General features: G+C 36.2%; 2 protein-coding genes across 2 annotated transcripts; one reads left to right on the forward strand and one right to left on the reverse strand.

Moving 5' to 3' along the window:
* Positions 1-2,900: 2,900 nt before the first annotated feature.
* Positions 2,901-6,667, forward strand: LOC123870828. Its single transcript, XM_045914290.1, has 6 exons — positions 2,901-3,047; positions 3,754-3,852; positions 4,564-4,758; positions 5,082-5,182; positions 5,627-5,791; positions 6,537-6,667. The coding sequence occupies exons 1-6, from the start codon at positions 2,909-2,911 to the stop codon at positions 6,582-6,584; spliced, it is 747 nt and encodes a 248-aa protein (XP_045770246.1). The 5' UTR covers positions 2,901-2,908; the 3' UTR covers positions 6,585-6,667.
* Positions 6,668-7,129: 462 nt separating this feature from the next.
* On the reverse strand, positions 7,130-15,475 carry LOC123870802 (glutamate receptor ionotropic, kainate 2-like). Its single transcript, XM_045914249.1, has 16 exons — positions 15,287-15,475; positions 14,906-15,001; positions 14,536-14,679; positions 13,728-13,837; positions 12,998-13,154; positions 12,654-12,862; positions 12,303-12,488; positions 11,881-12,033; positions 11,341-11,778; positions 10,985-11,208; positions 10,567-10,704; positions 10,142-10,340; positions 8,865-9,096; positions 8,497-8,609; positions 7,824-7,982; positions 7,130-7,319 (listed from the first exon to the last, which is right to left on the reverse strand). Exons 1-16 carry the CDS (start codon positions 15,291-15,293, stop codon positions 7,137-7,139), a joined length of 2,748 nt encoding a protein of 915 aa, XP_045770205.1. The 5' UTR covers positions 15,294-15,475; the 3' UTR covers positions 7,130-7,136.
* Positions 15,476-15,491: the final 16 nt, after the last annotated feature.

The raw sequence follows: 15,491 nt of genomic DNA on the forward strand, positions 1-15,491 counted from the left end.
TAGCTCAAAACGCACATTACTCCGAAAAGTTGAAAATGTGTGGCCGGGATCAAACCCCCGACCTCCCAAAGAACCGATGTCTTAACCACTAGGCTATCACGGTTCTGACGGTATAACCAGGGTGGCGGGAAGTACCTATCTGTATGAGGAATGCTGAGGAACGGATGTGGTAGCGCAAGAAAGAAAGAGGTAGAGGAAACAATGAAAGAGGGCTTCATTGATTTACCGCCACGGACTTCTAACGGACATAATCCGTCGCTGCATTAGATACATACATTTATAGCATCTGTATAATCACAGTTTTACGATCTATATAATTAATCCATTTATTATTATAGTCTGGGCAGGTTGTGTATCCACATATAGGTATTAAATAAGTAGGTATGTTCGGACTTCGAATCGCATTATTTCCCTGGGATACCTAATCAATAAATAATAAAAAAACTAGATAAAGGTCGGAAAGTATTTATTTGCCGTACAATATAGTCGTTTCTGTCAAATTATAATTAAATCATTTACAATTTCGTATAGGTAGCTATAACTAACTAGTTACCCTAGGAAGAAAATATTATATTGGAAAAATATTCGTACTTATTAACAAAAAGGGCAATAGGTGCGCGCAATTTATAATTTAAAAAAAACCACACGATTTCCTTTGAGAGAAATTCAAGGAAATACAACAGGGCTCACAATATATTTACAATAAATATAGAAATATTCTTAGTTACCAGAAAATTGGTGATCTGCATAATAGGCAAACTATACGCTCCGCCCACAGAAATCCATGGCTCCGCCTCAGTGGTAGATGCATTTGACGTTTCAAAAGTTCTTGTAAAAGTTTTATTGAATAAAAAATGTTTTCTTTTATTTTAAGTACTTTTACCTACCCACTCAAATAGTTAATTTCCAGTTTTCTTTACAGTATACTACTAGTATAACCCTATAAATAAGGTATCTTATTATACCTATGAAATACGTTTTTCAGGCAGAATAGTGTGCAATGTATAGTATTCATCCTTAGACTCTAGTATATTTTAGAGACGTAGTATAAGAGATACTAGTTATTCTACAAATAAATTGTGGTTTTAGAAAATGGCGATCATCAAAGAAAAATGGCCAGTAGACAAGGCATTGTTGTCCGTGTTATGGATGTCACGGCTGTACGGCATCGTGCCACTACGCTTCAAGTCCACGCGTACCACCACGGTTGCATACATTTCACGTCCTTTCTACTATCTCGGAATCCTGTTTACAACTGTGATGAGTCAGTATTAATACTACCTACCCTCAACTCGCAAGCATCAATATAGGCTCGCTGAACTTTGAGCGATAAAACGTGTGAATATGAGTGACACCTACTTGCTGCACGTTCACTCGCTGACATACATACATACATACATAAACTGCTAAAATCATAACCCTTCCTTTCAGCTTTGCCGTAGTCCGGTAAAAAGTCAACCGGTTTCAATAGCACTGAAATGAAAAGTATTCACTTCATGGTTTAGGAGTTTAGTATCTTGCAGCGTCTGGATTGAGGAATTGGAACCTGGAGTTCAAGTTGTAGTCTGTGCTTGGTTTTTAATAATATTAGGACATCAACAGTTGCTGAATCTAGATTTACGAGTGCTGCACCCTATATCATCAGGGTCGAGAAAACAGGACTCTAAGTCCTATTCAATCATGAAGTCGTTGCTTGGATACAATATCAGTTCACTAAGCCAAAGCCACCATATGATCCATACTTCATAGTCGCTGATCATTCCTCCCTGTGTTGTTGGCAATGCGCATAGAAACTTTCAGCTTTTATAAAGTAATGAAGGTCTGGCTCTCACGGTCTCTTAGTCTATGAGCTGATCGATTAATAATTATTAACATTATCCTCTACAACCGGATTCAACTACAGACTGATCTTTAATTCTGTTACAGATTTGATTATCATAGCAGCTTTAATATTGCAGCCAGAAGTTGTAGCAGGCCCAACTCCTGATCCAAAAGTTTCGAGAAATAGTAATCGTTTATTGGCCATTGTCAATATTATTATCTCTGTGGCAGCAACGTGCTATTCTGCTTTTTACAGTGCGTTCAAAATGAAGAGATACTTGCAATTTACTTCAGAAATAAATAAGGTAGTAATAGGTATCTATACTAATAAATAAAATTGAAGTGTCTGTCTGTAATCTATACTAATAAATAAAATTGAGGTGTCTGTCTGTAATTTCCAAATAACCACCTCAAGCTCATATAAGCTTCCTTTCAGAATAAGAAGGGCTCACCGTTTAGGCTGGCCACTACCCTGGCCAAGTGTGGATTGACAGACTTCACAGACTGCCATTATATTATGTACCTATAGGTAGAACTTGTTACATGTTAGGTTCCCTCATAATGATTTCCTTAACCGTGAAAGCAAGTGGTAAGGAACCTTTATCGTGTGCAAGTCCGATACGCAACTGACCGATCATTTTTTCAGTACACCTGTAATAGCTCCTCAATACTTACTGATGACTTATTAATTAATAATTAATTTTCAGCTTAAAAATACCCTCAATTATAGCTATACATCAGGACCAAAACTATGGCATGCCAATTTTCTATTAATTTTATTTGTGATTGAATTCTGGATGATGCCACTGGTGGACCAATGGCAAAACGGCGAATGTATGCTAATATTCTCTTAACATATTGTTTTTGTTTGTTTTGCGTATCTAGGTATCACAGTTACTTAAATGCACCTAAAAAGAGCTACCTAGATTAAAAAGATTTTCTAAATCAAAGAATTGTGAGCAAAACCATTGACAAACTGATTGAAACTGCATCAATGGCACATGCATTGTAATTTGGCACTGATAGTCTCGGGGGACCTTAATAAACTAAACAAAATAATTATGTTTTAGTGTTTCTGATCATTGTCATGATAGCAAATGTAACCGTCTACGGCTCGTTGGGTATAATGACACTGCACTTCGTGCTTGTAACGCTGCATATCAACTCCTCCTTTGAAGTTATCAACAAATGTCTTGCGGATATTCTCTCTGAGATAAGTCGTGAAAGTTAGTTTATTTTGTTACTAGCTGACGCCCGCGAATTCGTCCGCGTGGATTTAGGTTTTTCGAAATCCCGTGGGAACTCTTTGGTTTTCCGGGATAAAAAGTAGCTTATGTGCTAATCCAGGATATTATCTATCTCCATTCCGAATTTCAGCCAAATCCGTCTAGTAGTTTTTGCGTGAAGGAGTAACAAACATACATACACACATACATACATACAATTTTTCGCCTTTATAATATTAAGTGTGATTTATAGGATGTAACCAGAACGCTAGCAAAAAATTAGCGTTGTTATTATTCTATTTTAACAACAATCCAAATCCAAACACTATTTGCTTTATCATGTAGTTTTAGTGATTTAGTATTTTTCAAATCCGCATTTTATAGGGTGCAAAACTCGGGTCAATGCCGCACCTACGACGCGACATTGATTATATTTACGGAACGTTCGTTGACCTCTAGCGTCAGTCAGATGTTTAATTCAGTATCTTATCAATAATCATCAGTATTATCACCTGTCTTCGTTTTTGCTAGCGTTCTGGTTACACCTTGTTTGTAATTCCAATTTTTCACTCCTACAAACATGGGTACTGATTTCTAAGTAACAACGTTGTTTATGCGATTCGTTTTGTAGGAAGAGTTATGTAGAGAGTTAGTTATGATATGCAGACAATTATATCGTAACCTTACTTATATTTTTGCTTTACAGCGTCCAATCATAATCCAAACAGAAATGAAATAAGTCTTTCATACATTCCAATAACTTCGATCAACAAGGCTATAGACTTACTTGGCAATATGGAAAGAGGTAAAAATTAAGTACATGATTCTATCTTGAAGATTTTATGTTTTGTAACAAGTTTGTACTTGTGAAAATTTTTCATTTGATTCTTTGATTCTTTGATCGTGGATTGCAGATTATTATTAATGATGACTTTCACACAATAAATATTTTGGTAAGTCATCCCACGAAACAAGTTTCACAATACACTACTACTTTTATGTCGAGACTAACTAAGATCTATTAGAATCATAATCCGTAGATTTTCTACATGCAATTGAACAGATCAATTATAAGGATTATTATATGATTATGGATTATTAGAAGATGCCTCTTGTTTTGAAGGTATTTGTTACACTTGGCAGGAAACACAATCCTCGACCAAAATATTCGGCCGAAATTAATCAATCTATCAATCCGATAATTAATCTATCTGAAATCTGCTTGATAAGTTACTTAGCCATGTTGCTAGGTATTTGTCAAAAAATACCATACCTACAATTTTTGACAGTACTTTTATCAATATTGCTATCGATCGACTACGGATACGATTTCCGCTAAATAGAAGAAGCAGCTCTTGATAATATTATAATGTGGCTATACTTATCATCAACAATAGGTACCTATAGATCACGACAGGTCGACATGGCAATCGGGGTATCAGGCGGAGGGACGCCCCTCACACCCGCACTTCAACCTACCTATGTTGAATACATTTTTTGCATTTTCGTGTTGTAGATATAAAAATGACACCAAGGATGAAATTGGCACGACAAATCAGTGCACTATCAAACGGTTTCGTTCGAACATGCGAAGTGATGAGAGACCTAAACGATACTGAAAACATCTTCCTGCTCGTCCACGTCGTGGTCATCACTATGTACTTAGTAATCACTTTAAATAATCTCATACAAGCAGCGTGCTGTATTACAGGTACGCACCCCGGGCGCTTGAGTTTTTTAAACCCTGAACTCAACTGGCATCTGTTGATGAAATTTCGCTACCTACGTAGATAACTTGTATCCCAGGGGCGAATGTAGGTAACTTTTTGTTCCAGAAAAACAAAGAGTTCCCACTGGATTCGGAATAAAACTTTATCGCGGGCAGACAAAGTCGCGGGTTTCATCTAGTATACCTACTATTACTGATTAGGATATTATGTCCCATCCTATGTATTCTATTTTTTGTCTCTTTCTTCCTTCTTGCTATGATACAGGAATGACTAATGTACCTAAGCGTTTTATCGATGTTTTTAGACCTCAAATATGTGTTAATCGCGACAGAGTGTGTCTGGTTTGCCTGCCACACCTTGAGAATTGTACTGATCGTGCAGCCCTGCCATCGTATCCAAGAAGAGGTATCTAAGTAAATGTTTATTTTGTTACCTAGGTTATATGTATACATACCTACACTTTGGTGTTGCGTGAAAAAGTCTGGACGCCCATTGGCTACTATCCTTATTATAGCGATCGCCTCTTTTCAGCAGCTAAACCACAGAATACTTATTTTATAGTAGCTTTCTCTCTTGGTAACGGTTTTTTATTCGCAGGCTTCCATCGAGATTACTATCTAATCATCATTATTATTTCAAAAAAAAAACCGACGAATTGAGAACCTCCTCTTTTTTTGGAAGTCGGTTATAATCGGAATCTTGATGTGGGGGCCTGTCGCAATACCAACAAATTCCATGTGATTAATGGAAAGGGTTATATAAGTCATGATTCCCCCCAGCAATCAAATATAAGACACGGAGAAGATATTCTTAAGTATACACCTACTTACCTACTCGTATTAATTGCAGTTATCACAAACAAAGATGCTGGTTGCCCGCATAATGTGCGAGGTGATTCATGAGGCTGATCCACTTTTTGACGAGATGGATAATTTCTTCAAGCTGTTACATCTCAATGACGTTTCTATCTCAGTGATGGGAATTTTCTCTCTTGGAAGATCGACAATATCGACAGTAAGTATTCAGAGTTTTTTTATTATCGAGAGATGACTTAGTTTTATGTTACCAAGATTCCACGAACCCGTTCCAAATTATCCGTGTGTATGTGATAACTTCAGGCAAGTTATTATTGGCATGGTTTACAACCATCATCTTAGTTTTACTGCGATTAATCCGAACTCTAGACTGACACGTTCCAATTTGATGAGTAGCTCTTCCATATGACGAGCACCAGTCGCAAACAAGGTGGTATCGTCGGCTTAGCGCAGATTTGATATCTTGTAGCCTACAAAGCAACACCAGACTATCGGCCAGCAGGAAGAAGTGGCGAATGCTTGTGAGGCGTATAACGTCATCTGCCTCCAAAAACGTCACTTCGTGATGACCACGACCGCTCTGCCAAGAGTGTTACGACGAAGATGTGATACCTTGCTTGGTGTTAATATTTTTACAATAGATAGCTAAATACTTACGTAATAAAGAAAAATAAATAATGCGTCGAAAAAGAGCTGAGAAAAATGGGTACCTAGGTAAATACAGACTGGAGGAGGCAGAGGATTGCAATACATGGACTATGCAGAAGGGCCAAAGCCTAGGACCTACAAAGAGTTCTACTAGTGCCTCAGGATGAATAGATAGGTAATAATATAAATAATTAAGTTATCAATTGGCTACTGCGCATGTAATACAATGTACTACATATCTATTAGATTATAATCTACTAAATGTCTATTTTAAATTACAAAATATTGTGTTGCAGATTATTGGTGGTGCTACGACTCTATACGTAGTTCTATTGGAACTTTAAAATCATTCTGTTACTTTTAACTTCAGTTGGTAGTATGAGTTCCTAAGTAAATTAAAATATATTATTTTTCAATTAAGTACCTATTTCTGTTATCAATAAATATAACCTACCTACCTTAATACTGAATTAAATAAAAGCAATTAATCCAATCTAATCCATGTTATTTATTTTAATCATAAAATGCCTATCACAAAACTATCAAATGCGTTGAAACATAATATGCAATTATGCATAGAACGGTATCAAAATCGATTCAGTGCTTTTTAAAACACAACACACCTCTGAATAGAAAATAGAAACAAACGGAGCTTGCGGAGAAGTTTCTGACATAGTAGCTAGTACCTACCATCAATGTAGGAGTCGCGCAAGTCGTTCATGCAAAGTGGCATGCCTTGTCAAAAATAATAACTTCTGAAATAAGTACATAGAAATATCAGTGTATTTTTTTTATTTCTTTTATCATCTTAAACAATTTTTTATATTGTACGGTCATTCAATACATTATACCTATATATATATATTTTTTGAATAGTCATTGCTCACAAACAATGACTATTTATTAAATACGTCAAGATGAAAGAGATCTACGGCTGATCTTAGCACTGATGATGCTCTTGAAGCTATATTTGAACCGGATGCAGATGACGAGGATCGGTCGTGGTGAACGGGTTTCTCCGTTTCCCAAAAACTTAAAGCGAACGTCAGTTCTGCCCAAAAAGCCTCCGAAGGTGTCATCTAAAAACAACTTGAAAAATTAATAACCTAATAAAATCTTATTAAAAGTGGTAGCTATCGAGTAAAAAGGTCTTGATCTCCTTGACCTTAAATTATTTTATGAAATCATCGTAGGTAGTACCTGTATAAAAAAAATCGGTCAAGTGCAAATCGGACTCGTGCCATCATCGTACAAAAAAGGTAAACACTTTTATGTACACTGCAAGTTAATGACGGACTGCGCCATCTACATGTGATTTAATAAATTAATTATTTCGTCAACACATTTTTTTTGTGGTGTAACCACAAATTCACGGTTTTCGGTTTGTTTCCTTTACTTGTGCTATAAAACCTACCCACCTGCTTTTCATGATTCTAGGTCAACGGGAAGTAGGTACCCCATAGGTTTTCTTGACAGACACGACGGACAGATAGACAGACAGAAAATAAAGTGCTCCTATAAGGTTTCCTTTTTCCTTTTGAGGCACAGATCCCTAAAAACTGAGGGAAAAGAAAAGCACTAACCTTTTGTTCAACAGCCACATCTCTGACATGCCACAGAAACTCTAGACCACCCATAGCCGCTGCCATCCCGCACCCTATCCCCAATACAACAAACACACCACCAACATTATCCACACCCAATTCGCCAGCACTGGCTCCTTCGTCACTAGCTTCTTCTGACTAAAAAACAAAATTGAGGTACACAAATATTAAAAAATCCAGCTTCAAAATAAACTCATGTAAGGAAAATTAAACGTAAAATAATTGAGACACATAAGTAAGTAAATATTAGTAAGTATATAAACTGTAAAAGACAAAATAATGCCAATCAAATACCAATGTGGAGTCACAAAAAATATGAAAAGTAAACGGTTCGTGTGGCTAACAATTGGCACCGGCTCTAAAAATTGTCATTATAGAACAACATTAACTCTTGTATATATTTAATACTAGCTGATGCCCGCGACTTCGTTCGCGTGAATGTAGGTTTTTAAAATTCCCGTGGGAACTCTTTGATTTTCCGGGATAAAAAGTAGCCTATGTGCTAATCCAGGGTATAATCTATCTCCATTCTAAATTTCAGCCCAATCCGTCCAGTAGTTTTTGCGTGAAGGAGTAACAAACATACACACACACACACACACACACTTTCGCCTTTATAATATTAGTGTGATGAAGAATTTTAGCTACTTACAAAACACGATTCTTCTGGCGGTACTTTCCACCAACGATTTTTGAGTTCAACCAGTTTCCCACTTTCAGCTAACTTCAATACTGCATTGTCAACTGCTGTACGATATGAAGATGCTGAAATAAAATTGTAGTAGATATATTAATTTTAGTTATAGTCTTCTGAGATAACCAGATCAGAGAGCCCTTGACTGCAATCTCACCTGGTGGTAAGTGATGATGTAGTCTAAGATAGAAGCAGGCTAACCTGGAAGCGGTATGACAGGCATTGTATAATATTATTAATCATACAAGATAAAAAGGTAGCTAAACTTTAGCTTAGCAAACTCTAGCTTTAGCTGCATTTTTTGGGGTTAAGACAGTAATACTTACAAAATGGCATAGCAATCCCGAATCCTTTAGAGTCAAGTAGGCCACCGACTTGCATTAACTCGCAATTTCTTTCCAGTTGATATTCGATTGCGGCAGACTCCATCAGATATGCATAGGATCTTTTGCTTTTTAATACTCTTTCAACACCCTCATCATTATTTTTAACAAATACTGATGGCCTGGCAGACTCCATAGCTGCCCACATTTTTTGATAAGTAGAAACATTTGAACGCTATAATTCAGTGCAAATTATTTAGGGTCCATTCAAACCATATTCAATGTACTTTTAATTTGCTGATCTGTTTTAAACTGTAGCTAAGCTATGTATTAATGCTTGTAGGTACTTATACGATGTTTTTTAACCGACTTTCAAAAAAGGAGGAGGTTCTCAATTCGTCGGAATCTTTTTTTTTTTAATGTATGTTTCCCGATTACTCAAAGACCCCTGGACCGATTTGGATTTTTTTTTTGTTTGAAAGGGTATACTGTGCAGGTGGTTCCATATAAATTTGGTGAAGATCTGATGAATATCTTCGGAGATGCAGAACAGAACTCCTCAATGGATAAGACCAAATTGCTCGCGATCAGTGTAATAGCTTAGTAAACAGTAGGGTTTTAACTGGGCATAGCATATTATAGTACAGTGGGGCCACTAAACATTGTGAAATAAAAAAGTTGGGCGAGCTTCACTCTTGGATTTCTAATATTGTTCGCTCGACTAACGACTTCATACCTAGGCACATTACAAGTGTAGCTAAATAAAAGTTATTTTTTACTTTTTAGTGTTTGTGGTTTTGAAGTCGGTTTTATTTTTCTTTTGAAAATTTTTATGTTGATAGAAACAATGGTTTTATACCGAACTAATTACTATCTAATTTATTTATTGGAGCTATTGCTCCAATAAAGTAGTTCATCGTTGTACACCCACCGGATTATCGTTCAGTGCAAGTTATTGATGTACTGAAGGATATGATCCCGTTGTTGCATCAAACTCACAATTTAGATTCTTTCGTGATGCCTGTATGTATATTATGCATATTATGTTTGTAACGTGAGAGTACAAATCCATACTAATATTTTAAATGCAAAATTGTACCCATCCCTGTAACTGATATTGACGAAATTTGGTACAGAGTTGCATCCTAGAGATAGATACAGTTAGGCTACTTTTATCCCGTCTAAAAATCAAAGAGTTCCTACGGGGTTTTTAAGAACCTTAAACAACTCGGATGAAATCGCTAGTATAATCTAAATAGTTTTACAATAAAATAACGCACCCTAAAAAACGAAGATGTAGAACCTCCTTCCACCGTTCCATACTTAATTTTGGTCTGAGCAGCTAAATCTTCTACGCTTTTAATCGAGTCATCCATAGCAGCATTGGTAAGAAAAGCTGCTAGATTGGCAGTGTAGGACGAACACATTATAAGTGCAAAGAACCACCACATTCCACATACCCATCTCGTAGAATAGCCCCTGTGATATAATAAATAGGTTATATCATTAGTAGATCGATATCGTAGATATTAGTTCGATTCCACAGTCAATAATTATTATCTGAAGTTTATGACGATTTGGATCTCTAATAATAATAATCTGTAGACTAAAGAAGACTATAACAAATATTATACGCCTTGTTTTATTTTTTGATCATTCATTGTTAAAAGGGGGCAGGATTTGAATGCAATAATTAATGCTTTACTTTGGCAAAATATCAGATCCTTGTGTCATGATTGATCCCATAGTCAACCAACAACAGTTTTTGATATGCCATATATTTTCAAGTTCTTCTGGAGATTTGTCACAAGGATGAGGATTCTCCCAATCATTCGGCGCTAATCTGTAAATAAAATTGCTTAGCTTGACAATCTCAATATGGTAATATATGGTATCTACCAATATATAATATGGTAATATATGATATCTACCAATATATAATATGGCAATATGGTAGATGGTATTTGTACACTGATCATTATCAGCTTCTATTAATAAGTATCTTTAAACAAAAAAAGGACCATCAAATATGTGGCATGGAAACTCATGTAGGTAGAGGTTTATCGTAGAGGTTTTGTTGAACTTAGCTATAGGCAGTTTATATTTTATAATACGAACATCACCTAGCTAAAATGTGTAAGAAAAGTGAAACCATCAAATAAGCTGCTGCCATGTAAATCCAAACGTCAACCGAAAATGGTTTCAGGAATGAAAAAAGTTCTGTTTCCGGTGGTGTTGGTTTTGAATAAAGAATACTGATTCCCAGCGTCATAAACGGAGTCGTGAAGTCTACTGCAGCTCTCCGTTCGTAGGTTATGGTCAAATCACAAAGTGCTAAGTCGGCTCTCTGCAAAAGCATATCGGAGTTTAAAACTAATTCATTATTCTCCACTGTGTTGTAAAAGCAGACTAATGAAGATATAGTCGTAAGTACAGCATATTCAACTCAACGATAATAACTTATGTAAGATAGACATACCCTTTCTACAAGATAACCTATCAGACCATCCCATTTCCTTGTTTCTTTATCATAAGACCCGTAACGATTTCCTGGCACAATTTCGAACTCGTAATTGAGGTGCAGTGTTTCTTTTAAAATTTCGTGTATAAGATCCTTTGAGTAACCCTCATAACGATCATTACCAACTAACACTTCACCCTCTTTAGGCTTTTTTTCAACAAGATACGGAGCTCCTATGCGAGAAACAACTCTAAATGTTTTGTTTTGCCATTTTTCCGCTAAAAGATCCGATACTTCACTAGGGGTGCGAGCATATTTGAAACCCTCTTCTGCATTCCATTGAGCAATTATATTAAAACCACTGTTAGAAAGTTCCATTACTTCAACATTGAAATTTGTTCTTTCTCCGGTTGTATTATCGACTTTTATCTGTCCGGTTATACCAGTTATTGGATTCTACGAAAAAATTGTACGATAAAGTAAAATCATAATAATTAAGATCACTTATAAATAAAAAAATGTGGCGATGCGGAAAATTGCTGCAGACATAGTAGGTACCGTGAGCAAATGGTTATTAAATTCTTCTCCAATCTCCCATTGAGCATCTGACCCACATTCAATCGACTGGGCCTCTATTTTGAATTCATCTGGTGCACTTTCCACTGCATCTGTAATTAATCTTGCTGCATCACTTGCAAGAGCTGCCTCTACCTATAAAGAGATTTTTTTTAAATATCGATGGCTAAAAACTGTTAGAAGTTTGCTTAAGAAAATTACTGTCGAGCGAAAATACTAGTACAATTTAGAAGTACAATAGTACCTACTCAAGTAGGTAAAGTAGGTAACTTCCTGTGTGAAACTGGAGACACATATTATTTGCATGATCTTGGACTTTTAAATAAAGTTTAAAGACATCATAGTTTATACGATTTTGTTAGATATTGTCTATTATATCAAACAAAACTTTAGTTCAAACTTACCGTTATTTCGTGTGTTTGACTAGGAATTTTTATATCAGGTGATGTCCTCGCTTTCCAATCAGCGAGATAAGATCTTGTCCTTGAATCGGAATGATCAAATATCCTTAAACATGTGACATTGGATAATCCCGATCTCAGCTCTTGCAGATCCAAAGTATGCGCGTCCAGGGATATGAGAACGTAACTCTAATTTAAATAAATAATGGATTAGCTGTCCGATGAGTAGGTTATTTAATTACACTTTGTAAAATCATAATGATTTATCTGTTTTAAAATTAAACATATCCATAACATACTTAATTATGTAACGATCAAATAGACAAATTAGAAAGTCGACAATTTATTTCTCACCATATAATCCTCAAAGAATTTCACTTCGTTAGCTTGTCGCAAATAATCCAGGACTCTATCGGATGGGCAATCAATGATTATTCGGGATTCACCATAGGCCTTTAAAGCCTTCAACAATTGCCGATTGTCTTCACCCGGCTTCAACCGACGCGCGACCCACCTGTGGCTTGGATCAGCGTGTTTTAAGATCTCTTGTAACCTTATGAGTCCTAGAAAATATTATTTCTCGTAGGTATCACTAAAATTAGCGTTATCTGCAGTTTTTTCCTCGTGTCTATAGTCAAAAATTGTTCGTGTTTAATTTTATTATGACATTTTACACCTCAAGTTAGTTGAAATCTCACCATGATCGTCATCGTAGAGCAGCGTGTATCTGTTCCAGTCACTATCCTTAATAAACAAGGCAACGGCCTTGGACAGAGCAATTGCTTCCGGATACAAGTTTATACTGGGGGGAGTCGGGCGCTCTAGTCCTCGAACTTGAGGTGGTCGCCACACCGCCTTAAAAATATTATTACTTGAACAGAGAAATCAACAAGCTTTAAGCATTTTCTTATAAGTTAAATGTATAAAAAGTTTTTGGCTAATCAACAAGTATATTAAAATCGACTCATTAAATGAACACATATTAATTAGTTCTGACTTGAGTACCCTGCCTATAAGAGCGCTTCCATTCCCAGCGCTACATCTCCTTCATTGTAGGTACCTACTCTTGTCACTGTGTTTTTTGAAAACTAGCTAGTCTTCATGACTATCCAACCATGACTAACCATGAAAACAAAGCAAATGAGTTAAAATTTGACTGTCATAATCAAGTGCCATCAGCGAGTTCCAATATCTTGCTTGAACCTCCATTATAAGAGATGCTTCAGACTACCGCACATTTATGTAAAGTAAAATCAGTTACTATATAATACTAATATATAATACAGTTACATGAAATATTGAAGATAAAAAAGCCATTTAAAGACATGGTATCTGCCTCAACGTTGTTTTAAAGTACCTAGCAAAGACGAAGTCTTTAAAAAAACCGAAATAATTATTGAAAAATGCTACTGTAAGTATAGGCCTTACTTGAATATGAGGTACTCTTGCAGCCCGACATCGAGCTTCAACTGCCGAAGTTGAAACAATATCGGTAGGTCCATAAATTGCTATAACACCGTTTGCCAGCAATTCGCACGCTATAAAAGAAGACAGAGGTTTTTTGAAGGCAGAATGGGTGTCATTTGTAATTTACAACGGCTCTTGTGAAGCCTTTCATTAGGCAACCTTTCCAGTAAAGATGCTATGCTGTATGTCTGTCTGTCTGTCCATCACAAAAAAAATGTGTTTCAATTTTTAAAGTAAGATAACTATACCAAGTGGGGTATCATATGAATGTGCTTTACCTGTACATTCTAAAACAGATTTTTATTTATTTTTATGCATAGTTATTGATTTATCGTATAATATGTCGGAAATAACACCCGAGTACGGAACCCTCAGTGCGCGAGTCTGACTCGCACTTGGCCAGTTTTAGTGCTCCATAGCTTAGCATTGGTGACTGGAAACGGGCTATGGATGAGAGCTATGGATGCAGGAGTAGGTAGCCCCCGTGCTCTCCATATCGTTGATGCATCGCTTAGCTCCAGTCCCACATCTACCTCGCACAACTGCCTCACGGCGGCGCTTCTTCATAGCACATCTTAACCGCTTCGCTACACTGCTTAGTGAGTGAAAACAGCTACATAGTTTCGTAGCTTAGATTTGACCGCCTCACAACATAACTGCATTTCTGATGGTAAAGCAATGTCAAGTAGCCCAAGAAATCTTACCGAACTTTAGAATTTAAAAGAAAGAACTAAGTAAGTATAAGAAAAATATTTCTTTATAATCTTACCAGCTCTAGATGCTGCAAAGCTGTCTCCATAAGGAGCATACACAATTTTCATGGCAAAATTATAATGCTCACTTTCCATCGATGCTCGCGCAAGAGCAGATGCAAATGCTATTTCAGTTACAGTGTTCGGTGGTAATATTACACCTGAAAGGTTATAAAGTAATTGTTTTCTTTAACACAACCTGTTGTGGAAAATTAATACTGTAGCATGTAAACTCCAGGCAAATTGGGAAAACTTAGGTATAGGTAACTAAATAGAACGGATGTTTGTATTGTGATATTATAAAGCACTGTAACTAACTACACCACCAAAATACCACAATACACTTTTCGGTTAGTATTTAAAAATAAAAGAAACAAAAAAACTTACCGATATTCATAGGTGTTTTGAGAGATTCAAAATTTCGAAATGCACACGTTACCATTCCAAACAACATTAATGTCGGCAAGAGCATCATATTTAAACCTGAAATATTGAACGTTACGGTACTATTATCGGTGGATAGGTATAATTGGGTAGCTATATTTTCAAAAAGTTTCATTCTCAAATGCTATGTGTTTCGAGTAGGTACCTATAATATTTTTGCCACAAACTATTTGTGCAAAACATCGAAACCAACCATAATATATGTTCAGAGAATTTGAAAATATTCTCTTGATTACCTGCCACTTGCATTTATACAGTAGGTAAATGTTCATCATATAAAATCACGTCAACAAAATGTTTCTGAAACACTTATCCTATTCTCACCTTGCATTTTCAAAAAGCACCGCCCGGTAGCGGTGCCTCTTAGCCCTTATATAGCAAAATTACTCTACCAAGTAGTAGTGTATCAACATTGTGCGTTTACGCAGTTTACGTTACAAACATCGCTCCACTATATTTCAATACTTTTACACTACAGCAGGTGCAAGATTTGAGATCAGATAGAGACTGGGTCAACTGTTGGCGATCG

Source organism: Maniola jurtina, chromosome 13 (genome assembly GCF_905333055.1).
Source record: "Maniola jurtina chromosome 13, ilManJurt1.1, whole genome shotgun sequence".
Lineage (NCBI taxonomy): Eukaryota > Metazoa > Arthropoda > Insecta > Lepidoptera > Nymphalidae > Maniola > Maniola jurtina.

Excerpts from the sequence above, each read along its gene's own strand:
- LOC123870828 (XM_045914290.1), top strand. The coding sequence starts at position 2,909 with ATGATAGCAAATGTAACCGTCTACGGCTCGTTGGGTATAATGACACTG. Across the intron at positions 3,048-3,753 it reads CTCTGAGATAAGTCGTGAAA|CGTCCAATCATAATCCAAAC; the intron begins GTTAGTTTATTT and ends TTTGCTTTACAG. Across the intron at positions 5,792-6,536 it reads GAAGATCGACAATATCGACA|ATTATTGGTGGTGCTACGAC; the intron begins GTAAGTATTCAG and ends ATTGTGTTGCAG.
- LOC123870802 (XM_045914249.1), bottom strand. Across the intron at positions 12,863-12,997 it reads GCTCTACGATGACGATCATG|GACTCATAAGGTTACAAGAG; the intron begins GTGAGATTTCAA and ends AATATTTTCTAG. Across the intron at positions 7,320-7,823 it reads ATGTGGCTGTTGAACAAAAG|ATGACACCTTCGGAGGCTTT; the intron begins GTTAGTGCTTTT and ends AGTTGTTTTTAG.